Source organism: Protomyctophum parallelum, assembly GCF_964188405.1.
Source record: "Protomyctophum parallelum genome assembly, chromosome: 18".
Classification (NCBI taxonomy): Eukaryota; Metazoa; Chordata; class Actinopteri; order Myctophiformes; family Myctophidae; genus Protomyctophum; species Protomyctophum parallelum.
The window spans coordinates 18,040,933-18,062,575 of record NC_139716.1 but is presented as its reverse complement, the minus strand read 5'-3'; the positions used below and the strand labels follow the sequence as shown (position 1 = coordinate 18,062,575).

The window sequence follows — 21,643 nt, the reverse complement described above, 5'->3', positions numbered from 1 at the left end:
CCAGTAAATGGTAACATAACTAATTACTTTACATTTTAAGTAATAATATTACTAATAATTATGTTAGTATTATCCATCTGTAACTAGTTACAATTTTAAGGAATATAATATGCCTTTTCAAAAAGAATTAGTGCAAATCTTTGAATATACAGTATATATTCTTTCAGAGCAAACGTTTTTAACTCAGATCTTTGCTTCTGGGGGGGTCCCTGGAACAACACATTTTCAGATGGGGGTCAGCGGCCAATTACATACATTTTTGGGGGTCCTTGACAATGTTTTAGAACAACATAGAAGCATGAGTTTTTCAAGAAAAATCTCATGATTTAGAAGGTATTTGTAGAATCGTCCTCAGGTCTAAATGGATTAATGAATGAATCGATAATTCCCATCTTAGACTCTAGAACGGATATGGAAATGATGCACACTTCTCCAACACTGATGGCTACTCTACACAGAGCAATCAGTAATTCGATATCGGCCAAAATATCTTATCAGAGCTGTCACAAAGTTCCAAATAACCCAATTCTATTATCAATTTAAACCTTTTTTGTAATCGACCTGTGGGGAAAAATAAGTGAATTATAATTTATAATCATGTTGGCTTTCTGTAGGTGAGGAAAATCAAAGCTGTTGTAAGTACAGCCCTGCGGGCTGCGTGCGTGCGTGTGTGCGTGCACACCTACCAGACTTGCCACACGGACAGGCTCGTCTCCCGCTACGAGGACACTCTCCACACGGACCGTCATGACACGCCCGCTCACACACGTGATGTCCACATGGTAGAGAGACACCGCATATCTATGTGGAGAGAGAGAGAGAGAGGGGGAGAGAGAAAGGGGGAGAGACAGAGAGAGAAAGAATAGGTTACAGTGATTACATGTAAAAAGCGAATAAAGAGAATACAAAATAAATATAATACAGTAGTTGTTGAGAAATAACGTCAGGATGATTGAACGACACCATGCTGGCTTGTGGTGGACATTTTTGTCAATTTTTTTTGCCATGGTCAAAATGAGTGCACAATGAGTGCCCTTCTGGGCACAGGTCTCCACCAGGAGGATGGGAGTGTGTGTGATGTTTGGCAAAATGTTTAGGAGTAATATAAACATGTTTTTGTGTGTGTGTGTGTGTGTGTGTGTGTGTGTGTGTGTGTGTTGGCCTGTTGTAGTGCCACCGTGAGGCTGATTTGAAAACTCAAGTGGAATTTCTTCCTCAGCCTAGTGGGAATATGCATGCAGAGTTTCACCGCAACCGGACGCTGTGTTGAGTAGTCGTGGCGATTTGTACAAAACGGGTACAAAGAGGGCTACTCCTGAAAAGTTATCATAATCCAGGGTGGATTGTGAGAAATCAAACAAACCCGTCTTCATCACATGACTATGGAGAGCATGTGTACCGATTTGCGTTAAATTTGGATAAAATCTGAAGGAGTAATAATAGAAAATGTGTTTTACATATGTCGGTCTCCTGGTGGCGCTATAAAGAGCAGATGTGAAAAATTCCAGGCAAAGCTTTTTCCTTGGCCTCTAGGGAGTGTGCATTGTTATCCACATATCCGTGCAGTTAGTGGTGTAAACACCAATCGGCCAGTTATAGCACCACCATGAGGCTGAGTTGAAAATGAATTACTCAACCCAATGAGGAGAACCACGAACAGACAGACAGAGTTTCCAAAATGTAATAGGATAATAATATAATAGAAATGGAATATACCTGTTGGCAGTGCCAGCGTGGACTGGCACACTCTCTCTCTGCCTGCTCTTTACCACACACACACCTCTGGACACTGACCCTGGGGCACTCCTTACACACACCTAGAGGGACAGGGTACAAATGACTAATGTATAGGCATTTGGCAGACGATCTGAATCCAGAGAGACTTACAGTAAGCGATGCAAGAAAAGAACACAATGCAGAAAATAGTCATCAAGTATCATAAGTAGGCTAAGAACCTAACATCAGTCTAACAGTAGAAGTGTATCTATTCTGTATTTAAGTCTGACGTCATTTTGTAGTCTTACGTTATCTTACATCTTACTTGTCTAATTGTAAATAGAATATCTAAACGCGTGAATCTTTTTACAACAATTTGCATCAGTTGCATCTGCACTTCTGATTGCAATGGGGAGTTCATTCCAAGAGTCTTAAAAGTCCATAGACTTGTGCGTGTACCTGAGTGGCAGGGTTGTGTGCAGCTGTGTTGCTTGCAGGGCAACAACTTCCCACATTTCTGCTGACACGCCCAGCCCTGTGAACACACACACACACACACACACACACACACACACACACACACACACACACGTTTAAAGGATCGTGAGAGATCGTATCGTGAACCTGATATCGTGATTCAAATCGTATCGTATCGTGAGCCGAGTGAATCGTTACATGCCTAGTGATGTGACGTCACGTTGTGATGTCACAGTGTGACGATGTCATCACATGGACCTACTGTACCTTGTTGCTACAGCGACGGGGGAGGGGCTTGGCTCTCCCACACAGACAGGAAACACTGACCATCTTTGGGCACGGAGGACACGGACCTGACAGACACAGACACACAAGACGAACACGCACACAGTGAGTCAACTAGTGGTGTCAAAGTCTATCACATTATTAAACAATGAATTGCTGTGTGCGTGCGTGTGCGTGCGTGTACCAGGGTGACAGAGCAGCAGACAGGTATGACCACAGACAGGCTGCAGGTCTCTCTCACACACAGAGCCACAGGAATGTGGGAGGAGCCATGGATCAGGGGGAGGGTCTTGGACCTTACCGCAGTAGCACATGTACCTGCACATGCGCACGTGCATGCGCGCGCACACACACACACACACACACACACACACTTGAGTTACTCTTATGTTTTTCTTGTGGAGGAAGAATAGCGAATACCAATAACAGTGTTGTGATCTCATGTTGTGTTTATAGCTATCTAGCTATACATATCTTGTGTTGTGTTTATAGCTATCTAGCTATATAGCTCATGTTGTGTTTATAGCTATATATGTCATGGTGTGTTTATAGCTATATATCTCATGTTGTGTTTATAGCTATCTAGCTATATATGTCATGTTGTGTTTATAGCAGACTCCTCACTCAAATGTGCACTTGCCGTTTGGGCAACTCCAAAGCAAACTCCACATGCCCCTACATTTTACCCGTGTGGGATCGGTGGTTAGACTGGCATATTTGCCGATACCGATATGAACCGACATGACAAATAAGGGCCGATACCGATACAGTATCGGGACATCTCTAGTTTTGTACATAATGAGGTTGAAGGTATGTTAATATTTACAGCTGTATTTCACTACTAAATGATGAATCACATCCATTACCTGTTGGGTGTTGAACTGGGAGCATACTCTGTCCTGCATTTAGGACTGGACAGACAGACAGACAGACAGACAGACAGACAGACAGACAGACAGACAGACAGACAGACAGACAGACAGACAGACAGACAGACAGACAGACAGTTAAATATTTGATTTTAGTAAACAAACCAACATACAGTAGAAGTGTATGCCAGAGCCATCTAATAGAAGAGTTAGGACATTGAGGGGGCATGCAGCCTGAACTGAGACAAGCTGGAGTTGGAAATACATTGTATTCAACGAGGGCGTTTCGTTGTTATTGTACAGTAACAACTAAAGTCTATTTAATGTTTATGTTGTACTATTACTACAAAACAATCTAAAATAAAGGGATTTAATATCAATAAAGCTGGGCTGTTGCCTGAGTCCAATGCATTTCTGCCTACTTCCGGTCCAGGACTTGTCCCAGTTGGTTGTCCCCATTCTCTATAGAAGTCTATGTAGGAGAGCCGCCATTGGACTGGCCCCATGAAGTGAACGCAGTTTGCATAACTCTGTCTATATCTAAGGCTCTGCACTATACGTACTACGGAATATCTGCACATTTATAAAGTTAACATTTAATAATAATATAATAATAATACCAGGGCCATGGGTGTTTTTTCTGACCAAAGTCTTCATCTGTGACAGAGGAAACGAGGAAGGCAGAGTCTCTCGCCCATTGTTGTATACACGAGATGTGAAACACACAGTAACAGCCTTCACAGCTCCACACCTAAACACACACACACACACACACACACACACACACACACACACACACACACACACACACACACACACACACACACACACACACACACACAGAAAGAACAACAGATAATTATTGCCTGAAACACATTATATTATTGGTCTATGGACTTTTAATGTTTGTCTTTAAGCAGTGACGTCATGAAGTATTTCCATAGAGGTTCAGAAAGTAGTTTTATTTTTTTACCAGGGTGTCTTAACCAAGACATAAAGCCTTAAAGTAAAGCAGCAACATAAAATGTTCTATAAAGAAACTTCAATATAGAGTAAAACAACAAAGCCGTTCATACTTCATACCTGAGGCCAGATTTAAGAAAACGCCTTCTAAATCCTGGAAACTAAATGAAAACTAAGCTATGATGACTAAAACTAAGACTAAATGTATTGACAATTTCGTCAACCGATAAAAACTAGACTAAAATGTCTAGTGGACAAGGTATCCAGTATTATCCAGCCATTTTCTTTTGCATGCTGAAAATAGCAGATCTACAAGCTGGACTTGTACAGTAGATCGGCTATTTTCAGCAAGTGAAAAAAACTGTCCTTACAACGGCATCAAGACCAGCCTAAATACATTGTAGTCGACTAAATCAACTGTAGATTTAGTAAAATAAAAAAAATGACATTTAGTCGACTAAAACTAGACTAACACTAAAACATTCCAGGAGACTAAAATGTGACCAAAACTAAATGAAAACCATTCAAGAGACTATGACTAAAACTTAAACTGAAATGTTACAGGCTTTGAGCTGAGGAGTAGCCTAATCAGTTGGCTACGTGAATAATGTCGCTGCAATTTTAAATATGACAATCATGCTGTATCCATTATAATGATGCTCAACCGACCTGTTCAGACAATAACGAGGCTATTCACAGGTTGTTCGAGAAAGTTGATTAAAGGACCACTTCACCACTTTTCAACCTATCTTCATATAATAGGTCCTCACTAATAATCATGAAAAGAATGGCGCAATTTTTTTCTACTCTGTGTCTCATAGGAGACCTGTGGGCAGTTCAGAAACCGTCCTCCAGTGACATCATCAATGGGGAATACAATGCAAAAATGGAAGCCATCGTTCACACGTTCCAACATTTTTATAAAAAAATCTTGTTTAAAAAATAAAATCTGCCTAATGATGATGTCACTGGAGGACGGTTTCTAAACTGCCCACAGCCCTGCTATGAGACACAGACTGAGTAGAAAGAAATCGTGCCATTTTATCATGATTATTAGTGAGGACCTATTATATGAAGATATGTTGAAAAGTGGTGAAGTGGTCCTGATTAGGGATGCACCGATTAGGGAAATTCGTGGCCGAAAACCGAATATAGGAAACAGTTGGCTGAGGGAAGTCCTTGGCTGAACAGCGCGAGGGGTACTATGATAGAAGCCAACAACCAATCATATCAACGCTCGAGAAGTCTTCTTGTATACCCAGACTTTGAACTTTGTTCAACTGAGCAACAGTGTTGTTTTTGGCAGCAAATTTAGATTTTAGTTTTTAATCACAGTCTCTTGAATAGCTTTCTTTTAGTTTTAGTCACATTTTAGTCACATGGAATGTTTTAGTTACGTTTTCTTTAACACTAAAACTAAATTTCATAAGATTTTAGTCGACTAAGTCTACAATTGATTTAGTCGACTAAAATGTATTTCGGCGGGCCTTGATGCCGTCAAAATGAGAGATTTTACACTAGGAAAACCTCTAATCTCTTTTGGGTCTTGACCGGAACGATCAGTGGAGCTTGCCTGACAAATTACATGGGGGGTCCTTTTTGTGGGCACGACCAGACTCAATCGGGGAGGCTGGGGGACACTGTGTCATTACAATAAACAGGGCCAGGCGCCGATGGTTTGGGAAGCACGTTTCAACTGAAACTGATGAAACGTGCGCGCATACATACAGGCTGTGTTCTGCGTATAGAGCTGATGCAGATCAGACAGCTGGTCGCTCCAGACTGGAACAGATCACTGACGAACTGACTGGTCCTCTGTAGACCACTGATGTCACCACCTGCACACACACGCGCACGCAAACACACACACAAAGAGAGAGAGAAAGAGGAACACATTCATGACATCACACTTGTCTGGACCTCGTTCCCCCAACATTTGGCTCAAACATGGGGGTAAAAATGCATTCTAGACCCGCCCCCACCTGCGTCTGATTGGCCTGCCGAATGTGCCCTTCTGTGACGCATGCGGACGCTATAGCTTTGCGTTGCGATACGTATATGAAGTCTGGCTGTGCCAGGCTACGCAGAAGCTTGCCTTCCCTGTAAGATGGCGCCTGCGTTTAGGGTTGGGGCCCGGATGGAGACCTATATTTACTGGCTCTGTGGCCGGAGACCACAGGGCTTGAGTATGATATTGCGATTATGCAACAGTCACCTTAACCCATTTAGGACTACCTCACCAGTAGTGTGTGTGTGTGTGTGTGTGTGTGTGTGTGTGTGTGTGTGTGTGTGTGTGTGTGTGTGTGTGTGTGTGTGTGTGTGTGTGTACGTGCGTCCTCACCAGTAGTGTGTGTGTATGTGGTGAAGGTAGATTGTAGAATCTTCCCTCTCTTCCCCTCCTTCTTGTCAACCTGCTCCTCTTCATCATCGTCATCATCATCATCATCGGAAGAGGAGCTGTATTGGCTCTGGACCAATAGCTGTGCAGCGGCCTGGTTCGACTTCCTGATGTCCTCAAACTTGGATTGGGATTGGACGGACACACCTGTCAATCAGAGAGAGAGAGAGAGAGAGAGAGAGAGAGATCATGAAATCAATGTACACCAACAACAAATGTGCTGATGTTTAACAACAATAAAAGTTTGATAGAGTAAAATGAAACCAAATGGACAGTGTCCATTTCGAATGGATCCTGTTCGGTTTTATTTTACACTCTCAAGAGTTAAAGATCTATAATGGTCCATCGTTTAGCTATGGGGACCACCTGGAACCCCCTCAAGGACCACTGGTGTTCCCCGGACCACTGGTTGAAAACCACTGGTCTACACTATAGGCTGCCAATGCGTCGTCATGCGGATCGGCTGTAAGGTTTGCACACACGCACACTACCTTGTTCAGCGTGCTCTTCGTCCTTCCTCTTCCCTCCTCCTCCTCCTCCTCCTCCAACTACTCCTCCTCCTCCTCCTCCTCCTACTCCTCCTCTTCCTCGGCTCTTCTGCGGAGGTTGTTGCGGTGACCTTTCACTTTGTTGTTGCTGTTGGCCCCGCCCCCCACCACCACCACCGCGACCCCTGCCCTGTTGGCGCCAGGCGGGCTCCATGGCAACCAGCTGTAAACAAGCACAAGTATAGTTGTGTTGACCAACAAAAAGATACGGGTACTTATTAAAGGACCACTTTAATAAGTACCCCTAACGTTGTGAATGGAGAAAGTGCGCAAAACAGGTTGAAGTATCTCCATGACTGTGACTGTCATGATACGACTGTCAAGGTAGAGTGTAGGACTGTGGCCAACATGATACGACTGTCAAGGTAGAGTGTAGGACTGTGACCAACATGATACGACTGTCAAGGTAGAGTGTAGGACTGTGACCAACATGATATGACTGTCAAGGTAGAGTGTAGGACTGTGACCAACATGATACGACTGTCAAGGTAGAGTGTAGGACTGTGACCAACATGATACGACTGTCAAGGTAGAGTGTAGGACTGTGACCAACATGATATGACTGTCAAGGTAGAGTGTAGGACTGTGACCAACATTATTTGAGTTTTTATTTTGATTGAATTATTAAACTATTAAATCAAAATGAAAACGGTTGTCGGTTGGTACAGTCAAAGCCGGTTATGTGGCATTTTGTTAATCAGGGGCACAAACACAAACTTGTTTCTATTGTACTCAATTCCTTAGGAAGACACACGTGCATATAGGCTACAATAAAATATAATATTGGAATAAAGCTCAGTAGAATCAACATGCCACGCCCACGACCCCCCAACAATAATCATATTTGAACTATAGTAGATCGGCTATTTTTCTGCTAGCTACACACAACAGGCAAGCAAAACCTCCTGTCAGTCAACAGGACAGTAAACCGACATGCACCTCTAGAGTGTTTTACGCACGTTGATTTCAACCCTTTTCATTATAAGGGACGTTATTTATTTATAGGTCATGAGGACTCATGAGCCACGGACCGTTGGATGACATTTAGCCTCTCTCAGACCCACAATTAAAGATTGAATTAATTTTGTCCACAATTTCATGCTGTTGGTACCATTATAGGAGAGATAACAGGCAAACGTTGATCGAAAATAACAATTCTTCTACATTCTCTAATTGTGCAGACTTCTTGTAATAACTCTTAAGGTTGGTTACCAACTCTCCATTCATTTAGCTGGGGACCACCTATCCCCCCACCCCAAGGACCATGCACTGGTGGTCCCCGGACCACTGGTTGAAAACCACTGTTTTAATACACCCGTGTGCACTATGAACATATTCATATGTATCATTAAAAACTCATATTTTGTAGTCATAATAAACACAACATACCCCTGCAGACAGACAGATCTGGATGCTACGGCGCTGACATGTGCCGTGGTGACGTCGATCTCGCGGTGCACCCCGGGAGTTGTAGTCCTTACAGCTCCTGTTACATTCATAGATAGATACTCATGGAGCTAAGGGGCTAATTCTAACTGCTGGTTGGGGGTGTGAGACTAGACTACACTTCCCAGCGGGCACAGCGAGGCGCTGGCCAGTGACACGTGTCAGCCCGACTGTTCATTCATAACTGCGGACGTCATCACTGAGAGAGAAGGGAAAAAAAGAAAGGAAACGTTCTAATTTTTGGTTACCACCAGTTGTAGTTTCTAGCCAGTAGATGGCAGCAAACTTTCACCAATGGATGAATGTCCTGTCTGTGTAAAAAAAGGACAATGTAGCCTACTTTACAAAAGTATACACTCTCCTGGTGAATATATATATATATATATATATATATATATATATATATATATATATATATTATATATATAGATTCTATATATATTACAATTTACAATTTACAATTTACAATTTAGGCATTTAGCAGACGCTCTTAATCCAGAGCGACTTACATTTAAGCAAGAACAAAAGCATGGGAATACATCACATAAAAGCATTTATCATGAAACATGCGTAAGCTAAGAAGGTAACAGTGGAATATCTATATGATGAAACTATACATACACTATACATAATAAACTATACATATTCACTACTATGCTATACATATGTACTATGGCGTGCTATGACTATATACAATACAATTATAGTGCTGTCTACATAACATGCTATAAGTCTGTGTCAAATGCTATCTAAGCCAACAGAAATGCTATCTAAGGGGTTAGGGTAAGTGCTATGGGCCATGATGGAGTCTGAAAAGGTGGGTTTTCAGGCTACGGCGGAAGATTGGGAGTGATGCTGCAGTTCTGACTGCAATGGGAAGTGCATTCCACAGTTTTGGAGCCAGAAGGGAGAAGAGTTTGGGACGTGTATATATATAGAAGTGTATATTTGTACGTCTCTAAATGTTTTGATGATTTGAACAAGGTGGATCCTCTTGTAATGTGTAATAATGCTTTAAATTATGGTGTCATCCAGTCACAGTTAAAGGACATTGTGACAACTTTAGTTTTTTTCAACCAAGGTTCATGTTTGCTTCATTTGCTGCTTTCTTTCGTTTTAGGGATTTTAGCTGTTGCTTTCCCACTCGATGTGCCATTCACTTTAAGCAATTAAATTCAATTAAATTCAAAGGGCTTTATTGGCATGAGAAAACATACGTTTACATTGCCAAAGCAGAAAGAACTAGAAAATTTGCAATTTTAAAAAATTGCAGAGTGTGGTTGCCGCAGTGGCTTACATATGCCCCTCCCACTAGTATTGCCAGCCAATTACAATTTCAAGTCACGCCTTAGATCATGCATAAGTAATTCGGAGGGGATTTAACCCCCGAAATTCATGTTTTTGCGACAAACGGTTACATTTCTCGCATTTGCGGCGCCCCCTATGGATGAAAATGGAATTGCTTTTAGAACTTGGTTGATTGAACCACCCCGGACCTGTGATTGAAATTTGGGATGGATTGGACATTCCGTTCGTGATTTATGGCATTTTTTGTGATATAGGCCCCTCCTACTAACTTCGGAAGACGATTACGGCCGAACGATACGCACTTTCAAAATTCTGCGGCTCAGTTTTAATTGGATGGGTCCAGAGATCACGTGTGCCGATTTCTGTGAGATTTGAACGAAATCTGTAGGAGGAAAAGCAAAAAGTGTGTTTTGGACAAAATTCAAAATGGCGGAAAATCTATCATGGCGGAAATGGGCGTGGCCTATATGGGGAGATGCGTCATGACCCAAGGAATCCAGGGAAAAAATAATTTTGATTTTACGACCTACGGTTCAAGAGTTATAAGCCAAAAGGTAAAGTGGGCTGTTATAGTGCCACCATGAGGCCGACCGATAAAATTTTAGGGTTAAATAATTTTAGGGATAATGTTGAATTATCCCTAAAAGTTTTGTAACTATAGTGATTACAGTCTCCGACGAACAAATACTTTTATGTGAATTTTTGCCTTTTCCCATTCATGTCAATGGGGAAATTTAATTCACTAATAAATTCATATCAATTAAACTATACAACATTTCTCTTAACAAAATACAAGCACACGATTCCCGATTTTTCCGGTCAATTTGACATATGGCTCAAGTGCGTACAGCGTACAGTGTGGGAGGTATAAAGCGTCAAAATAAAGACTACTCCAGTGAAATAATAAGTATAAAGTGTTACAATTACTAGAGTCTGGTTGCCCATTCGGGCAACCACACTAATAAAAAAGAATACACCCGAACCGAAACAACAGTTAATGCAGGCTTGCAGGGTCAACAATGCTGGATCAACGAGGCTGGGTCGTGGGACTGAGGCTATAGTATATAGCGGACGGATTGGATGTGTTTGTGTTTATTCTCGAGTGAAGATTTAAAACGCGCGTCCATCTATAGCCTTTCTTATGTGTGTGTGTGTGTGTGTGTGTGTGTGTGTGTGTGTGTGTGTGTGTGTGTGTGTGTGTGTGTGTGTGTGTGTGTGTGTGTGTCAGTGTGTGTGTGTGTGTGTGTACAGCAGCTCAAACAAGAATACCGTAGTCACAACTCCCTCAAATCTTGACTGATTTACAAACGGGTGGGTTTATTACGAACGTTATCAACGTGGCTTAACGTGCTTAATGTTATTTAGTTACTTTAATAGTAAGTATGCGGACGTCTCTGACGTTTATAACAAACCAAACCGTTTGAAAATCTGTTGAAAATTCAGTAAGTTATGGTTATTTAAAAGGTACATGTCCCATAAACACATGTTATGCTGCCCTGAAGTAAGATGGCCGCCACGTAGCGACGTCACTGTGCTGCCCCGAAGTAAGATGGCCGCCAAGTAGCGACGTCACTGCATTTCTTACCCGTGTATTGTGTGCGTGTGTGTGTGTGTGTGTGTGTGTGTGTCTGTGTGTGTGTGTGTGTGTGTGTGTGTGTGTGTGTGTGTGTGTGTGTGTGTGTGTGTGTGTGTGTGTGTGTGTGTGTGTGTGTGTGTGCGTTGAGTAGCCTTTGAAGGGGACATAACATTATAATAATAATCATAAGTTGAAAAAAACTCTTGTTTTTAACGCAAATACAATATATAGGCATATTATAATATATATATATTTTTAAACTTCTGTGTTTATAATAACGTTAAATAAGGTTAAACCTCTAAATGCGACGATGTCGTGGTGGTTCGCGTGAAAGTAACAAATCTACGTACAAGCTCACAACGTGACAATGACGAGACGCATTGTGAGCTTGTAGATCGGCTATTACTCCGCCTCACACTACATAGAGTTATGACACACCGAAGTGTACCCTTTCAACCAATGAGCGGCGCGCGTTCAGCCAACTTCAGCGGGAGGTTGGCCAATCAGAGGATGTGCGCATTAACGTTTAAAAGCGGAGCCGAGAGCTCTTTTCTTCAGTCAGTGTTCCGCAGAGAGATTGTTCGCCAGCAAGCATCTGACTCACCGCGCATTAGCGTACATTTTGATACGTTCACTGAACATATCAGATTATCAGTTTCTTTTCGAAACTTTTCCGTTGGAAGTTTCAACTTTGTTTAGTAGACTCTACTAAACAAACACCACATCATGGAAAACACGTTTCGACCTGTTTTCGTCGTATCTTCAGGGGGATTCCGCCATAAGGTGAGTTAACTATTTATGAAAAATGATGATAACTAGAGTTATCAGCTAGCAACTGTTAGCTTGTTGCGCAGCCGGTTAGCATGCTGGGTTAACGTTAACGTGCCCCGGTCAACAGAATGGTGCCTCGCTGGCTCGCTGTTGTCGCTCGCCAACCGATATCACGACACCTGTCTCTTCTGGACTGGTCGACAAGCGACATCATAACATAACCCGATAACCGTTACATGTCGTCCGTCGAACTGATCTCACACGACGCTTGTCCGTTTTAATATCTGTTCTTTCTGGTCGACAAGTGACTCATGTATAACCGTTGGGATTCATGTCGTTCGCCGAACCGATCTGTCTGTCGGATGCATCGTTACATGTCGCTCGGCCAACCGATCTAACACGACGCATTGTTGGCCATAATATCATCTGTTCTGGTCGGCAAGTGACATGCAACCAAATTGGGTTACATGTCGCTCGCCCAACCGATCTAACGCGTTGTCTGCTTGAATATCTGTTCTGGACGGCAAACGGCAAGCGACATGTGATTATGTTCAACGTTTTTTTTTCTTCCAAACAGATGTTTAACTTTTTTTTTCTTCTGTTTTTTGAACAGGGGATGGACAAGAACCCTGTACACATGGAGAATGTCAACGTACATGTACCGGTTACTAGATGTACCAAGAGAGCTGCTCTTGGAGACCTTAGTAACTTTGCCAACAAGGTGCATAACACCAAGGTAAACCCTGATTCTCATCCTTTACAATTTCACAGACCCTGACCCCATTTTGATACTTTGCTTTTCCGGAGCCCTACACTGCAAAATTCCTTGTGTTCATTTAAACTGACTGTTAATTGAAACAAAGTGTGTTGTTTAAATTTAATTTGAGGTGCATAACTCTAACATATGATTCCCTTTGTACACTCTCAGTTCCAGACAGTACAACATCTCAAGGCCTCAGATAGTGTCTACACAAGACCGCAACAGAGGATCCCTGCTCTACCATTTGTTGCGGACAAGATCTGGGAGAGAATGACTAGGCTGACTGGGCACTGTGGCAGGCACCTGAAACTGATGGCCAGCAAAGTGACAGAACACACAGCTAGATGGGGAGAGCGCTTCACCTATGTAGACACACTGCAGCGTGACCGCAGAGCTAACACTGCAGAGCGCTTGATGCTGGATAGGAAGGTGTGGAGAGCATCCATCCTGGAGTCCAGAGTAAGTTTGTGCTAGTCTGCACTGTAGAATTGTATTTGTATATATTTTTTAAATGAATGTCCTATGTTGTGCAAGAGTGCCATGCAAAAGTATGCAAAAGTAGCCAATCTACAAGCTCGGTGAGTCACAACGTGTTGTGAGCTTGTATATTTGCTATTTTTGAAGATATTTTAAAGTGGAACCCAATTTAGACCTGATGCTGATTCATCCCAATTAAATTTTTCCGAAGAACATTTTGTATTAATAAAATGTTGCAATATATGCATCTAAAATTACCAGATGCTTTCCCAGATTGAAAGGTAGGCATGTATAACAGAGTATACTAGGTTTTAGTATATGTATTCATTCCAGGTCTGAATGGGTTAAGTGTGTGTGGGTTTTTTAAATATTGAATCTGAAGTATTAACAAAATTAAATAATAATTCCATTGGATCCAAATTGTGTTTTGCCCTTCGTAACAGTTATGGGCTTGCCGGTTTTAACCCTACAGTGACGATATACACTGTAATGGACCCTTATGGAACCAGCCATTTAAACTAGATGCCGATACCTACAGTTAACTTTTGAAAGAATGGGTTTTGACATATATATTTTTTTCTCCTTCTCAGAGGACTGAAGCGGCAAAACCTCCAACTAAAACAACCGTAGAGGACATTGATGCAGGAGACTCGGAGATGCTCCACCTATGTTCAGAATATGTGAAAGACATATATGCATATCTAATGGATCTAGAGGTATGTGAACATTAAATGCCATTGACATTGAAGGGACATTTTTCGTCTTATGTAAACGAGCAAAACGGCTAACCAATCACAGGCATTCTGATTGGCCAGTATGAGATGATTCATGATGTATGATGATAAAAGCACCTCACTTCACACAGGGAAACTACAGGATTTGGTCATGTGACTAGTGCTGTCAGTGTCACAATCATGACATTTTACTTGACAAATGAATTGTCATACAAATAATTGCGATTGTGCTTTTTTCAACTGAAATATAAACATTTATTTCCTATTTGGCTTTTAGGCTTTGTAAATTGCACTGTGCAGATTTGACAAATAACTTACATATGGGAAGAATTTGTCGATCTAATAGCTTAGAAATTGGTGCAACGCATTGTGAGCTTGTAGACTTATACAATATACATACACTATTTTTGAACATGAAAGATTATGACTTGGTGTCTGTCTTGCAACAATGTAATTAAGTGTTGTTTTTTACAGGTAAAGCAGGCTGTGCGACCGGGGTACTTGGAGGGCTCTAAGATAACGGCACACATGCGAGCTGTCTTAATCGACTGGCTTATCCAAGCTCATTCCAGTTTCCAGCTGCATCAGGAGACACTCTATCTCACAGTTGCCATTTTGGATCGTTTTCTGCAAGTAAGGGCAACTTACAAATTTGTTTGCCATTTTATCAGCTCTAGTCTTATTTTTTCTTTTTTAATGAGCTGTTGTGATGTGTTACAGGTTCAGCCAATTTCACCAAATAAGCTCCAGCTTATTGGTGTCGCTGCAATGCTGCTGGCTTCCAAGTACGAGGAGGGACACATAGACGCCCATGGGATCCAGGAGTTGGCTGACATTACAGACAACACCTTCACAACCTCTCAGATTAGGCAAGCGGAGCGGGTGGTGCGACGGGGTCTCAACTTTGACCTGGGGCGCCCGCTGGCCTTGCACTTCCTCAGGAGAGCATCCAAGGCTGCAAACGTGAGTCATTGTTCACTAACATACAAGGTTGTAGTGACCAGACTTGACCATCTGCACCAAGGCTTTGTCCAGACTGCAGGCAAATCAGATTTGTTGTTTTCGTTCTCAAGTCGCAGATTAAATGTCACAATTTGACAAGCTTATGCATTGTCTATTTACCATGATTGCCATGGTTGTGTGAAGTGTCAGTGTTCATACTGAAACACAAAATTAGAAAACAGATTTTTAAGACATTTCAAGCCACCTAGGAATGTGGTTCAAATCTGATAATTTGATTTCTATGAGGATAGACTTTAACGTTAACTTTATAAAGCGACTCTGGATTAGGACAATTATCTGATTTGGACTGACGGTGTGAACATAGTCTAAATGAAAAACTAAAGCATGATGTAGCAGAGTATTTTGAGTTGTATTAGGCAAGCAGTCTTTTTAATTGTGTTTGTTTGTTCTACTAGGCTTCTGTGGAGAGACACATGCTGGCCAAGTATCTCATGGAGTTGACACTCCTTGATTACGCCATGGTTCACTATAGGCCCTCTGAGGTCGCTGCTGCTTCCCTCTGCCTCTCTCAGCTGCTGCTGGGTGGCCTGCCATGGGTGAGTTGAATAGAATCAATGTATATGTTGGCTTATTATTACAAATAGATAGCTTGACATTTTGTCTTTGAGTAGGTTTTCCATGGCTTGCAGACTACTATTTTAACAGACGGATTGCACTGCACATGCTGATCCTAATGATTGTTTTTCATGTGTTGCAGACCCCGACAGACCAGCATTACACAACATATGATGAGGCTCACCTGAAACCAATAATGCAGCACATCGCCAAGAATGTCGTTGTCAGTGAGGGGAATACAAATTTCCAGGTGAGTTGGCACACAAAGGCACTAGGGTGGTGGCATGTTATTTAGACAGATGCTAGGTTCATTTGTTTACCAGGCATTCTATAGTTTCTATGTACAGACCTTATATTATTTTTATATTATAATGTTCAGACCCATGATCTTATTGAGACATTAGCTCTTTGCATGTGGTGTATGTGTTTCCCTTAATTCCTTGCTTTTGCTTGTTGCTCTGGACAAAGGGTATCTGCTAAATGCCTAAATTGTAAATGGGAGTGTAATGTAGTAAGACTGACACCACAGCGAGTATTCAGGGCAGAGTCACCACCCCCGGGGGAAGTTGTGATTTGCTCTCGTTCACTGCAATTTGCTGCAATTCCAAAACAATATTGCGCAGAGTAGCGATTGATTATCAAACGTATTTGCAATGCCATACGTTGAAAGATCTGTTGCCCGTGGACAAGGCACGTTACCTCCGCAAGTTAGATATTATCGGCATAGATGTTTGTCCGTATGTGATTAAGAATTGGAAAAAGTTGCATTGGCAGCCATAGAAAATTCTTACCCCGGGCTAAAACTGGATGTGACGTTTTTGGGCGTTCCTGTCTTATGTGGTGTCAGTCTATAGGGATGTTTACATAGATGAATATTGAATACTAAAATGTATATTCTCCTCTAGGTTTAGTGTAATGGAGGAGTTAGATAGGGATCTTTAAATACACGAGTCCCTCAACACTAGGGTTAGTTTTAGTATAATGTACGTTTGTGTATAATATAATAGAGTAAGATGTGTTTAAATACATTAATTCTAATGCTTCCCCCCCCCCCCCCCCTCTCCACTAGGCTGTCAAGATGAAGTACTCGGTGAGCAAGCTGGATGTCACTCGCCTTTCTGAGTCATCTACTGTGAAGAGCCTAGCTGCTCCCCTGCTTGGCAATCCCTGATGTTAAATGCTGCCTTTCATTGAAATGTTTTATTATATATATTTTTGTTTTTGAGGGGGGCTAGCCCCTCCTATGCCCAGCTTTGCGAACACAAACACTATGATTTGATTGGAAGTACTTTTTGTCAACAAAATCAGTTTACTTGTTGATCCTGACAATCTCACAGACTAAGCAATAGTATTAGCCTTTATATCAGAACTGTGTATACTACTGCTGCTATAGTGTTCTTTGCACTTATAATGGATATTTAATCCCTCCTTGTGGAAGCACATGGCAGCCAGACATTCAGCACTCTTTTACGTTTTTAAATCACTAATTCTGTTCAATCTACTAATTCAATCTACAGGCTCATGTGTTGGGACCTTGTAGACAGCTTGTTTGTCTCTGTACTTGTCATGTACATATTTGTTTGTTGTGCTCATGTTTTTTGACATTGTAGACAGCTTGTTTGTCTCTGTACTTGTCATGTACATATTTGTTTGTTGTGCTCATGTTTTTGGACATTGTAGACAGCTTGTTTGTCTCTGTACTTGTCATGTACATATTTGTTTGTTGTGCTCATGTTTTTGGACATTGTAGACAGCTTGTTTGTCTCTGTACTTGTCATGTACATATTTGTTTGTTGTGCTCATGTTTTTGGACATTGTAGACAGCTTGTTTGTCTCTGTACTTGTCATGTACATGTTTGTTGTGCTCATGTTTTTGGACATTGTAGACAGCTTGTTTGTCTCTGTACTTGTCATGTACATGTTTGTTGGGACCATGTAACATTATGTTGATCTGTTTACAATCAAATATGTAAATGGCAAACTATAGCAAAGGACATATGTACATTGTGTAAATACGAATTTTGTAAATATCCATTAATATAATAAATTGATAATTTTGCACTATGAGAATTGTGTCTGACTTGAATTTGAGGTATAATCTTTCAGTAGTATGGTAAAGTTTAAACTAAAATGTGTAATTCACATTGAAACCTCCCCATGGTTTAGTAAATGTAATTATTCCATTTGTCTAAGAAATTAATTGAATTTGAGTGGTTTCTATTGCAATATACTGTTATAGTACCACTACCATTTTTATAAGCATATTGTGCACACCCATTCCCAATGCAGAGCATACTGATCTATTTTTGCCATAGCCTAAATACAGGTATGCCTTGAGATTTGGACTTGTCTGTTGGTGTTGGGCACAAGGTCTGAAAAGCTCTTGAATAGACTGCAGTAGGGAACCAAATGTGTATTTTACTGTATATACACGTTATTGCCTAACGCAGTGTTTACATGGTATTCATGAATGTTGGTAATGGAAATTAAGCCTTTGATAATGTAAAATAAAACATTTTGTTTTAAATTCAAATATTGTCAGTCTTCTGTTTTTTTACACCACTACTGTACCACTTTTACTTTAACTACCAAAATTGTGTAGCCCACTTGGCCCCGAGCCCACCTCACCCCTGCCCATTTTGACAGGCTGGAATGGCTAGGGTTGACGACAAGACTGAAGTCAGTGTTACAAAATGTGTGAATTGCCTCGAAACCATGGCTCGCAGCCGGCCCACCCATTATCACCTCAAGAAAGACAATAGCAACAACAACGTGCACATTCATTCACATGATCAGACATTGTAAAAAAGAAAAGAAAAGTAAGAACAAACTAGAAAATTTGCAATTTTAAAAAATTGCAGAGTGTGGTTGCCGCAGTGGCTTACATATGCCCCTCCCACTAGTATTGCCAGCCAATTACAATTTCAAGTCACGCCTTAGATCATGCATAAGTAATTCGGAGGGGATTTAACCCCCGAAATTCATGTTTTTGCGACAAACGGTTACATTTCTCGCATTTGCGGCGCCCCCTATGGATGCTTTTAGAACTTGGTTGATTGAACCACCCCGGACCTGTGATTGAAATTTGGGATGGATTGGACATTCCGTTCGTGATTTATGGCATTTTTTGTGATATAGGCCCCTCCTACTAACTTCGGAAGACGATTACGGCCGAACGATACGCACTTTCAAAATTCTGCGGCTCAGTTTTAATTGGATGGGTCCAGAGATCACGTGTGCCGATTTCTGTGAGATTTGAACGAAATCTGTAGGAGGAAAAGCAAAAAGTGTGTTTTGGACAAAATTCAAAATGGCGGAAAATCTATCATGGCGGAAATGGGCGTGGCCTATATGGGGAGATGCGTCATGACCCAAGGAATCCAGGGAAAAAATAATTTTGATTTTACGACCTACGGTTCAAGAGTTATAAGCCAAAAGGTAAAGTGGGCTGTTATAGCGCCACCATGAGGCCGACCGATAAAATTTTAGGGTTAAATAATTTTAGGGATAATGTTGAATTATCCCTAAAAGTTTTGTAACTATAGTGATTACAGTCTCCGACGAACAAATACTTTTATGTGAATTTTTGCCTTTTCCCATTCATGTCAATGGGGAAATTTAATTCACTAATAAATTCATATCAATTAAACTATACAACATTTCTCTTAACAAAATACAAGCACACGATTCCCGATTTTTCCGGTCAATTTGACATATGGCTCAAGTGCGTACAGCGTACAGTGTGGGAGGTATAAAGCGTCAAAATAAAGACTACTCCAGTGAAATAATAAGTATAAAGTGTTACAACTAGAAAGCAGTTCCTGTAGAAACTGCGTGGGCTCGCGTAAAATGCTTTGTGTAAAGTTATTGCCGTGTCAAGTTTGAAACTCGGGGACCGGAGTAATGGTGTTACCATTGGTGGTCTAAATCCATAATCAAAATTTCGGGACTGTAGCATATTGTAAAGAAAAGTAGAAAATGCATTAAAGCTGAAGTAAAAGTTTAAAAAAGTATGAAAATTTGTAAAAACTATAGTTTAAGCATGAATAACTGCATAAAGTGGAATAAAGTATGTGGAAGTAGTATGATGCCCAAAAAGGGGCAGAATAAAGTAAGTAAAGTATTACTGTCTACTAATGATTTGTAATGTATGAATAATGCTTTACAATGTATTCTTGATGAATCAAGAAAAGGTAAAAAAGAAAAAAAATAGTATACATATAAAAGCATTCATGAGCTTAACAGAAATAGCATACTTTTACATGTAAATAGAAGGTTCAAATAGCATATAGGCCTATCTTTAAAAGCATAAACACAATGATTATTGATAATGGTCTAAGATATTTCTTAAAAAAATATTAAGATAAAAAATATTAAGTTCTTTATTATTATTTTTTTCCTTTTAAGTTTAAAAAAAAGTTAAAGTTTTAATTTTTTAATGTTTTTCATTTTTTTAAATTTTTTAATTTTTTAATCATGCTAATGTTAACATGCTAATGCTAACATGCTAACATGCTAATGCTAACATGCTAACATGCTAATGCTATCATGCTAACATGCTAATGTTAACATGCTAATGCTATCATGCTAATGCTAACATGCTAATGCTAACATGCTAATGCTAACATGCTAATGCTATCATGCTAACATGCTAATGCTACCATGCTAACATGCTAATGCTAACATGCTAATGCTAACATGCTAGCATGCTAACATGCTAATGCTATCATGCTAACATGCTAATGCTAACATGCTAATGCTAACATGCTAACATGCTAACATGCTAATGCTAACATGTTAATGCTATCATGCTAACATGCTAATGCTAACATGCTAATGCTAACATGCTAACATGCTAATGATAACATGCTAATGATAACATGCTAATGCTATCATGCTAACATGCTAATGCTAACATGCTAACATGCTAATGCTAACATGCTAACATGCTAATGCTAACATGCTAACATGCTAATGCTATCATGCTAACATGCTAACATGCTAATGTTAACATGCTAATGCTAACATGCTAATGCTAACATGCTAATGCTAACATGCTAACATGCTAATGCTATCATGCTAACATGCTAACATGCTAATGTCAACATGCTAATGCTAACATGCTAACATGCTAATGCTATCATGCTAACATGCTAATGCTATCATGCTAATGCTAACATGCTAACATGCTAATGCTAACATGCTAATTTTTAAGTTTTCATTTTTTTCAATTTTTTTCAATTTTTCCATTTTTTTTCATTTTTTTCATTTTTTTCATTTTTTTTAATTTTTTTAATTTTTTTTAATTTTTTTTTAATTTTTTTTAATTTTTTAATTTTATTTTTATTTTTTTGAAAATATTTTTTTATAAACGTGTGTGTGTGTGTGTGTGTGCGTGCGTGCGTGCGTGCGTGCACTTGCGAGAGCTGTGTAAAGGCCAGCCAATAGGAAGACAGGGTGTGTGTGTGCGTGCGTGCATGCGTGCGTGCGTGCGTGCTCTTGCGAGAGCTGTGTAAAGGCCATCCAATTGCACAAATAGCAGACCTACAAGCCCACAAGGTATCGCAGAGCAACTCATTGAGATCTTGTAACTTTAATTTCAGCCCTGTAATTAAGCCCTTATATGTCTCAGCTGTGGAAGTGTAAAAGACAAACAAGTGGCGCGCAACTTGATCTCTTATTTTACAATGGTTCTGAATGGGGGGAAACTATGCCCGAACAAATTGCTCTATCGCAA

General features: G+C 40.5%; 2 protein-coding genes across 2 annotated transcripts in view; one reads left to right on the top strand and one right to left on the bottom strand.

Annotated features, from left to right (window-relative positions):
* Positions 1–7,410, bottom strand: part of nfxl1 (nuclear transcription factor, X-box binding-like 1) — a gene marked incomplete at its 5' end in the record, with an annotated part of 29,844 nt that extends 22,434 nt beyond the window's left edge. The window contains 10 exons of the mRNA XM_083789451.1: positions 687–801; positions 1,717–1,817; positions 2,176–2,251; positions 2,461–2,546; positions 2,663–2,796; positions 3,345–3,389; positions 3,968–4,098; positions 6,039–6,148; positions 6,652–6,855; positions 7,200–7,410. Coding sequence (XP_083645577.1) covers positions 687–801; positions 1,717–1,817; positions 2,176–2,251; positions 2,461–2,546; positions 2,663–2,796; positions 3,345–3,389; positions 3,968–4,098; positions 6,039–6,148; positions 6,652–6,855; positions 7,200–7,410 — 1,213 coding nt within the window. The remainder of the gene's footprint in view (positions 1–686; positions 802–1,716; positions 1,818–2,175; positions 2,252–2,460; positions 2,547–2,662; positions 2,797–3,344; positions 3,390–3,967; positions 4,099–6,038; positions 6,149–6,651; positions 6,856–7,199) is intronic.
* A 4,902-nt stretch (positions 7,411–12,312) lies between these two features.
* On the top strand, positions 12,313–17,077 carry LOC310876002 (G2/mitotic-specific cyclin-B2-like; the record flags this gene model as incomplete). Its single annotated transcript, XM_083789450.1, has 9 exons — positions 12,313–12,369; positions 12,971–13,093; positions 13,286–13,576; positions 14,185–14,310; positions 14,803–14,961; positions 15,049–15,291; positions 15,747–15,887; positions 16,049–16,156; positions 16,976–17,077. 9 exons carry the CDS (start codon positions 12,313–12,315, stop codon positions 17,075–17,077), a joined length of 1,350 nt encoding a protein of 449 aa, XP_083645576.1.
* Positions 17,078–21,643: the final 4,566 nt, after the last annotated feature.